This window comes from Triticum dicoccoides, chromosome 4A, assembly GCF_002162155.2.
Source record: "Triticum dicoccoides isolate Atlit2015 ecotype Zavitan chromosome 4A, WEW_v2.0, whole genome shotgun sequence".
Lineage (NCBI taxonomy): Eukaryota > Viridiplantae > Streptophyta > Magnoliopsida > Poales > Poaceae > Triticum > Triticum dicoccoides.
Window position 1 is genome coordinate 7,900,108 of NC_041386.1, and position 9,457 is coordinate 7,909,564.

Genomic DNA, 9,457 nt, shown 5'->3' on the forward strand with positions numbered 1-9,457 from the left:
ATGTAGTGGTCACTTGCATGACTAACTATTTATAGAACCTTAGAGAGTACATGTACTGGCTTGCAGTTTGCCAGCACTGTACCACAGGTCTACAAGCCTACAATTCATCCTCAATAAATGAAGATGGAGAAAAAAGGACATTCACATTTTTAGTGCCTTATAAGTAACAAGGCAGAAAACACAGTGATGATTTACATTTGTGGCAAGTTGCTCTGCTGCAGCTCCCAGCCACCGTCCGGAACTAAGCAGAGGAATTGTAGAAAATTACGAGAATATATGGTAGTACTACAGAAATATCAAATGCGGCGCCCTTTGAGATGTATGCTCAGCAGTCAGTACAACCCATTGAAGAGTAATATTATCTGCCTTCCATCCAGTCCTGTTTTCTTATGTCCAGCCCAAGGAAGCATTTCGTTTCTTAGAGAGGAGAAAAGTACAACAATTCAGAGAGTGTTTGTTCAGTGTGATCAAAGTTGAGTTGTTCAAAATGGACATACTAAGCACTCTGAACATGCCAAAAATTGGAGTTCACTAATCCACTTGATTGCCCACAAGTGGAAAACTAATCCACTTGAATCAATTTTCGCCTATGACAAACTATAACTTAGAAATAATCCTATCACCTGAATCTAGCTTCTCACCCTCCAGCGAATATCATCTTGTATCATGGTAGCCCATTTCAGACATCTTTCGCCGAGCCTTTACGGGTTTATCAACCAATTTTGCAGTACTCGATATGCCACGACAGAAACAAAACTCCAGGAGGTCTACCAACCAGTTTTGAGGTACTCGATATGCCACGACAGAGATGGAAGTTCAGGTTTGATGATCCTGCAGAAACGAAAACACCAAAAAGGCCTACCAGGTTGTGGTAGTTGGCGAGCTTGGCCATGGTGGTGCTCTCGCCGCCGGGGATGATGAGCGAGTCGAGGCCCTGCAGCTGCTCCGGCTTGCGCACCTCCACCCCCTTCACCCCGATCCTCCTCAGCGCTGCCCAGACAGAACCCGACGGAATCACGAGAGAACACGTCGCCGGCACGCGCGAGAAACGCGAGAAGGAGATTCGGCGTACCGGACATGTGCTCGTTGTAGGATCCCTGCAGGGCGAGAACGCCGACCACCGCCATCGCCCCCCCGCCTCTCTAGCTCCTGTTCTCTCCCCTTGCCTTCGGAATCGGTCGGGATGTGTGGTGGTGGGGGTCAGAGACTTGGAGATAGAGGTAGGTGGTGCCGGGTATTGACGATGGGAGGGGCGGTGGCGGGGGGAGAAGGCGTCCTCTGCCGTGGCGGCGGCGAGCCGGCGACCACACGCGCCGATTGACGGAGATGCAGCTCCACCGAGAGAGAGTGGGGGAGAATGGCAGTGGGAGTCGCTCAGTCCTGGCCGCCAATCGGTGCAGAGCCGTGCGTGCACGTCGGTGGGATAATCTCGGCCGTCCGTTGTTACCGTCATGGGCCGAAACACATCTGCCTCACTAGCTCATTGGGCTGAAAAGTCCCTCCACCTTCCCCTCCGGCCTCCCCTATGGCTGCAACGCACGAATTTTATTTTTATTTTTGCAAGAAAAGAAGATTTATTAATTACTATTAAACTGGATCAGTTCGATCCGCAACACATAATTTTAGAATCTCGTCGGTACTAGATATTAACCACACCGTTATTCTTGGGTAGTGCGTCCAATTTTCATCAGCTCGTAGCTGACAACATTCTGCTCACGACTGATAGCTACAACTAGACTAAAAAAACTGATAGCTCCATCATTAATGTGATACCCTCCTTGCATGCTTCCAACTCTGCTTCGAGGGCGCTCGCGCACGTGAACAAATGGTGGCAAGACGAGAACACTAAATGACAAAAGCGCTTGACTGAACAAATGTCAACAATGCTATTGGCTCACCATGTGTTCTCGTCATATTGGCCGAATAAGCGAAAATCTTACCAAGATCTCCTGTGTGCTTCGATTGGATAACAGACTTCCAAGACTTCTAGTGCGTTTTACGGTTGCCTTTAGTGGATCCCCAACAATAATTCCGCATCATTTGGGTTAGATCATCATAAACTAACATTGAAAATTTAAAAACTCCCATCACGTAAGTCAGAATGGCTTGAGCAACTGATGTGATTAAAGCCTCCCTTCTTGCTTGGACAAGTGAGCCATCACTGCATTAGAACATCTGCTTAGTAAGCCTAGCTGGTAGACTTTGGAATTTTCCTTTATGCATCATCGCCTCTGTGGTGGATAACCCCAAATATTTTGCTTCAAAAGAGACACCATTAACATGCATTACTTGAATACTCGTCGGACATCATTCTGAATTTGAGGTGAGCATCTTGGCCCGAAGAAAATAGAACATTTCCCTAGGTTTATAAGTTGATCGATCGCATTTGCATTGCACCAATAATTTAACATTCTCTTCTTGTTGTGGCTTGAATTTGAAGAACGGAAGTGTATCATCTGCAAAGAGAAGGTAGGAGATATCAGGTGCCAGAGCACACACTTTGACATGCTTTATTTTGTTCATGACCACACCTTAACGGAGAAGAGCCAAAAGACCATCAACCACGAAGAGGCACGAAAGGGGGGATAGGGGATCACCTTGCTTAGCATACAGGGCACTGCAAAGAATTCCAAAAGGGCTCCATTTAGTTTAAAAAAGTACCTCACCATGGTGACACACGTCATGATCCGTTTCACCCAACGATGAGAAAAGCCCAACTTTTTCATCACTAACTCCAAGAATCTCCAATGGACCCTGTCATGGGATTTTGACAAATCTAACTTATAGTCACAAAAACTTTTATCAGGATTTTATGTTGAATATGATGAAAACACTCGAAGGCCACCAAAGGAGATATAGTATCATCGGGAATAGGCCAGGGGCAATTTACCACACACTTAGACACAATCTTGTAAAACCACATTGCTCAAGCCGATGGAGCAAAAGTCAGCAACTCGTAACAGATCTTTTACCTAAGGGTTCATCACTATGACTATGTCATTAACACCAGGTGGCATGATTCCATTATGGAAAAAACTTTAACTACTCGTATAATCTACTCCTTAACACCCCAGTTCCTCTGAAAAAAGCGTCTCGACAATCCATCCCTTCCAAGGGCTTTAAGAGGTCTTATCCGAAACAGTGCATCCGCTATTTCCTTATAAAAAATACGCACACAATTTATCATATATATCACCAGTAATTTTCTCCTTGAACAAATCAACCAAAGGATCCAGGTTAAGTGCCACATTGTGTTCAATTTTTTTATGGAAATAATTGCTAGCTATCTGACCCATGATCATCAACTTGATGCTACATTCTGAGTTAATAAAAATGCTCTTTATAAAAAATCTGACCCGTGATCGCATGTGCATGTTGTGATTGTCCATTGTCATCCAGAAGTGACTAAACCTTATTTTTGTGTGCATGGCATATGACCTTACTGCGAAAAAACTTGGTGTTGCTGTCCCCCTCTCTCAGCTAATCAGTTTCCAGCATAAATTTCCTAGGAGTAATACACTATCAGAATCTTCTCCCTTGCCTTGGCATTCTCCTCCTATTGCCTGACATACCGCTTCCCCAGAACCGAGTCAGTCTCGGACGTGGACAAGTTTGAATTCCATAGGATGTTGCCCTCGTGCCGAGGCCATGCAACGCTGGCATCATTTCCCAGCTGTTCAAGCTGCATGTAAAACTGTTCGCTGGAAGTGGAGGTGTAATGGCAATCGGAACGAGCCCTGCTCCGGTGCTTCCCCTAACCTAATTTTGCAGGGGTATTTTTGTCATCGTGAGTTTATTTTTTTCCTGGCCCGCCGTAGCCCAGATCCAAACTCTGTCTAGCCCTGTATAACTCAGACCGTATACGTACAGTACCCAGACCGTATACGTACAGTACCCTGGTTCGAAAAAAAAACATCACACGACCCCACGTCCACGTAAGACCTGCCGAATCCAATCATTCACGCAGCTCCATCAATCTCGCGAGCATTGACGCAGCTCCATAAGTCACGTAGTAGATCTCCAGCGGCGGCTATCTCGTCGCCGACGATCTCGTCGGACAGCGGGTGCGGCAACGTCGTGAATCTCCAATGAGCGCGCACAGGTACCGCATCCCGCGCCCCCCCCCCCTCTAGTCTCGCTCGCGCCAACATCGAACGAACTGCCGCTGCCAGTGGTAGTGGTTAACCTAGCGGGGAGGGTAACCTAGCTACCCGGCGGCGCAGACAATCGTGGATCATGTTCCGGTAGTGCTGCTCCTCGTGATCTGGGTTTCTTCAGTCTAGGGTTTGCACAACATCAGTTGCCGTCGGCTGTGCGCACGACCTCTATCATTATTTGATGTGGCGGCTAACCTAGGTATCTGGCGGCAGAGGTAATCACAGATCTAGCTAGGTTTTGAGGTCGCGCAGTTCCTCGCGATTGAAAGTGATCACGACGGGTGCCGTGGCCATCTTCCTTACTAGGTTTGGCAGATCTGAATGGCCTCGGTTGGGGTTGTTTACATAACATCCGTGATCGTGTGCGATGTGTTGTATATTTCATCATTGATAATGTTTGCACATGTGATGATACATATTAGTTCTTGTAGGAAATGGCAGACGAGGAGTTAACTGATATCATGGTAGACATGGAGTTTGAAGAACTGATGAAAGACTGGATAGAAGATTGGTCAGATGATGAAAATTCATATCGTGGAGATCGGTCAGAGAATGGGAACGAATGAGACGATCTTAATGTGAGTGGCATTGTCATGTTGTAATTTTTTGGTGGCATCCGACAACATTAAATCTTTGTGTTGAAAATTTATAGATCGATGAGCTTGATGATGATCAGGAAAACAACTCGGAGCTCTCGAATGAAGATTACATTAGTCAGGTACGGAAGTGAAATTTTTTGTTGGCATGCAAATTGAATTTCTTCTGGAATATTATATGATAAGTAATTATGTATTTGTGTTGTATTTTTCAGCTCATTTCCGAATGTCATAATGCGTACGACTATTACAGTGAATCCGATGCGGAGACAGGCCTTAACGACGAATCATTAGATGCACCTGATTCCGGGGAGTCGCAGCCGTCGGTCATCACGAGTGAGGTATGTGTGTAATCAATGTTCTATGGAAGTAATGTTAAACCATAGAAAACTGTTTTCATGGCTGTGGTATGATTGTGTAGGTAACACAAGATGATGGGACAAAGAATGTCCAAGATACTGCCAGTGCAGATGATAAGAGGGATATGTTCATGTAGATAATGGAAATGACTTTTACGTCTCACGATGCTGCGTATGATTTCTACAACAGCTATGCTAGATATAATGGTTTCAGCATTAGAAAGAATAAGGTCAGGTATAGCAAAACCGAGTCACATCATATGCGTTATAGGCGGTTTGTTTGTTCCAGACAAGGGAAACATGACAGCAAGTTGCTAACCGAGGAAGGACACAGCCGTAGGCTCAGAGCCGAGACACGCTGCTTTTGCAAAGTGCACCTGACCGTCAAGCTTGAAAAAAAGCGTGGGGTTTGGTATATTGAAAGTTTTGAGGACAAGCATAGCCATATGTTGGCAGGACCGTACGAGGTACATTTTCTTTGGTCCCACAGAAAAACCAAAGAGTACCAGAAGCATGAGATAATGTCCATGGGAGCTGCAGGGATTAGAATTCACGACATGATGAATTCCTTCATCAGCAAACATGTATGGTACGGCGGTGTTGGTTTTACCAGGCGTGAAATATACAACCTTTGCGCCAGGGAGAAGAGGAAGCTGCATTCAAAAGGTGATGCTGCCACAGCCATAGGCATCATGGCCAGTAGGAAACAGAGGGATCCTAGCTTCTTTTTCGAGTATAAGCTAGATAAGGAAGGACATTTGAATAGGATGTTCTGGTGCGACTCCCAGTCTTGTCATGATTATGAGGACTTCGGCGATGTGCTTGTATTTGACAACACGTACAAGATGAACCGCTATGGTATGCCATTCATACGTTTTGTTGGTCTTAACAATCACTGCAGGACCACTGTTTTTGGTTGTGCCATAGTTTCGAACGAGACCGAAGAGACATACGTGTGGCTGCTGCAGACTTTTTTGAGGTCCATGTGTCAAAAGATGCCAAAGAGTGTAATCACGGACGCCGACGCTGTGATGATCAAGGCAATTCGCGAAGTCTTGCCAGACGTGTGGCACCGTATATGTATGTGGCATATAGAGAAAAAAAATGAAGATTCACCTCAGTCACAAGTCCTTGAAGGAGTTCTGAACTCTTCTATACTACATCACGTCCACGACCACGTTTGAGGAGAGATGGCACGCATTTTTCAAAAGATGGCAGTCGAAAAAACTGTAACATGGTTGAGACGGATGTATAAGAAGAGGAGACTATGGGCTGCGACTTATCTAACAGAGGGGTTTTGGCTTGGCATGAAAAGCAACCAGCGAAGTGAAAGCCTGAACTCATGCCTTCACCTCCACCTAGACAGTGAAATGACCCTGGTTGATATGATTTTGCACTATGAGAGCACCGTTGTGCGTATCCGTGAAAACGAGGCACGAGATGACTGCACGGCCTCACAGAGTTTACCAGTGCCAGTTACTAGCTCGAGGGAACTTGAGATACACTACAAAAAAAGACACATCCGTGACATTTTGGGCCGAACGAATTTTTTTCTGTCATACTTATGACACTTCTATGACGATAATTGTGACAAAACCCGGTATCATCATAGATGTGGTGGGGTCCTACTTCTATGACAAAAAATCATGACAGAAAATGGGCTTTTCGTCCTGGGCTGGCCGGACAGCTGCATGACATTCTTTGGGCCGTCCATGATGGAAAAAACCGTGGTAGAAGCGAGGGCGAGAAAATATCGGGGTGTTCCCGGTTACGGTGGGTGGTTGGGGCCGAGCGATGCACATTTCTCTCACACACGCACGCGCATGGGTGCGAGGCGTTGGGCTCTAACTGAACCCGAGCGAGGCGTTGGGCTCTAACTGAACCCGAGCGATTGCACTGCAGGCTACGCGTTACTGAACCCGAGCGATCGATCGATGGCTGTTAACTGAACCCGATCGAGCGATTCCTTCCCTACTACTGCTAACTGAAGCCGATCGATGCTGCCTCTGGATGAACAGTGAGCGTTGCTGGGGGGTTTGGATAAACAGTTCTCGGTGGGGTGGATCAACAGGACCCCATGGTGTTGCCTCTGGATGAACAGTGAGCGTTGCTGGGGGGTTTGGATGAACAGTTCCTGGTGGGGGTGGATCAAGAGGACCCCGTGGTGTTGCCTCTGGATGAATAGTGAGCGTTGCTGGGGGGTTTGGATGAACAGTTCCCAGTGGGGGTGGATGAACAGGACCCCGTGGTGTTGCCTCTGGATGAACAGGACCCCGATCGATCAAGCCGGTTGGCACTGGATGAACAGGACCCCGTGGAGGGCTGGATGAACAGGACCACTCCGTGGAGGACAGGATGAATAGTAGATGGTGGAGGGCTGGATGAACAGTAGCCCGTGGAGGGGTGGTTGAACAGGAGCTCGTGAAGAGGGCTGGTTGAACAGTAGCGAGTGGAGTAACGCGCAGTGGAGGCTGGATGAACACTCGCAGGTGGAGGCTGGAGGAGGTCGACGGTGGATGAACAGTAGCCCGTGGAGGCTGGAGGGGGTCGACGGTGGAGATGAACAGTATCCTGTGGAGTCCTGTTTTGCGGTACACCACACGCCTCCCGATGAACAGGACCCCCGTTTCGACCATAGCGCTCCAACACAAGTCCGTTTCCTCCGTTTTGCGGTACGCAACACCCCTCCCAATCAATAGGACCCCCGTTTCGACTGTAGAAGGTCCGTTTCCTCCGTTTTGCGGTACGCCAGACCCCTCCCGATGAACAAGATCCCGTTTGGACCATGGCTGGTCGAACACAAGGCCGTTTCCTCCGTTTTGGGGTACGCCAGACCTCGTTTCCATCGGCTGTTCCGTCCAAGCCAGTTGGCTCCCACGCGTTCCGTTGCCTCCCGATGAACATGAGGCATTCCGTTGCCTCCCCATGAACACGAGACGATGCAATTTCTGCGTTCCGACCCAGCCATGTACACGATCCTTGGCCGTACGTATGCACGAGCAGGCGTTCGAGACCCTACCCGTACGTACGTATGTGGCCATATTTTCTTTCTTGCACACTGGCCGCTGTATGTACATGTACATGCTACGTGCGCGCCTCTACTACGACACGTGCTTGCTGCTACCTCTTGAGCACTGCGTTGGATCTCCCTGAAGAGGAGAGGATGATGCAACAAAGTAGCGTAAGTATTTCCCTCAGTTTTTGAGAACCAAGGTATCAATCCAGTAGGAGACTACGCTTCAAGTCCCTTGTACCTACACAAAACAATAGCTCATCGCAACCAACGCGCTTAGGGGATGTCAATCCCTTCACGGTCACTTACGAAAGTGAGATCTGATAGATATGATAAATAATATTTTTGGTATTTTTGGTATAAAGATGCAAAGTAAAAAGTAAAAGAAAAGCAATAATATAGTGATGGAGATTGATATGATAAGAAAGAGATCCGGGGGCCATAGGTTTCACTAGTGGCTTCTCTCAAGAGCATAAGTATTCTACGGTGGGTGAACAAATTACTGTTGAGCAATTGACAGAATTGAGCATAGTTATGAGAATATCTAGGTATGATCATGTATATAGGCATCACGTCCGAGACAAGTAGACCGAAACGATTCTGCATCTACTACTATTACTCCACTCATCGACCGCTATCCAGCATGCATCTAGAGTATTAAGTTAAAAACAGAGTAACGCCTTAAGCAAGATGACATGATGTAGAGGGATAGTTTCATGCAATATGATAAAAACCCCATCTTGTTATCCTCGATGGCAACGATACAATATGTGCCTTGCTGCCCCTTCTGTCACTGGGAAAGGACACCGCAAGATCGAACCCAAAGCTAAGCACTTCTCCCATGGCAAGAACAACCAATCTAGTAGGCCAAACCAAACTGATAATTCGAAGAGACTTGCAAAGATAACCAATCATACATAAAAGAATTCAGACAAGATTCAAATATTATTCATAGATAAACTGGATCATGAACCCACAATTCATCGGTCTCAACAGACACACCGCAAAAAGAAGATTACATCGAATAGATCTCCACAAGAGAGGGGGAGAACATTGTATTGAGATCCAAAAAGAGAGAAGAAGCCATCTTGCTACTAGCTATCGACCCGTAGGTCTGAAGTAAACTACTCACGCTTCATCGGAGAGGCTTGGATGATGATGTAGAAGCCCTCCGTGATCGATGCCCCCTCCGGCGGAGCTCCGGAACAGGCCCCAAGACGGGATCTCATGGATACAGAAAGTTGCGGCGGTGGAATTAGGTTTTTGGCTCCGTCCCCGATCATTTGGGGGGACGTGGATATATATAGGAGGAAAAAGTACGTCGGTGGAGCT

General features: G+C 47.0%; 1 protein-coding gene across 1 annotated transcript in view; it reads right to left on the minus strand.

Annotated features, from left to right (window-relative positions):
* LOC119284573 (probable pyridoxal 5'-phosphate synthase subunit PDX2) overlaps nucleotides 1-1,375 on the minus strand; it is a 3,201-nt gene extending 1,826 nt beyond the window's left edge. The window contains exons 1-2 of the mRNA XM_037563703.1: nucleotides 1,073-1,375; nucleotides 863-990 (exon numbers count right to left, since the gene is read on the minus strand). Of these exons, the coding sequence (XP_037419600.1) occupies nucleotides 863-990; nucleotides 1,073-1,127 (183 nt within the window). The 5' untranslated portion in view covers nucleotides 1,128-1,375. The remainder of the gene's footprint in view (nucleotides 1-862; nucleotides 991-1,072) is intronic.
* Between the last annotated feature and the right edge of the window lie 8,082 nt (nucleotides 1,376-9,457).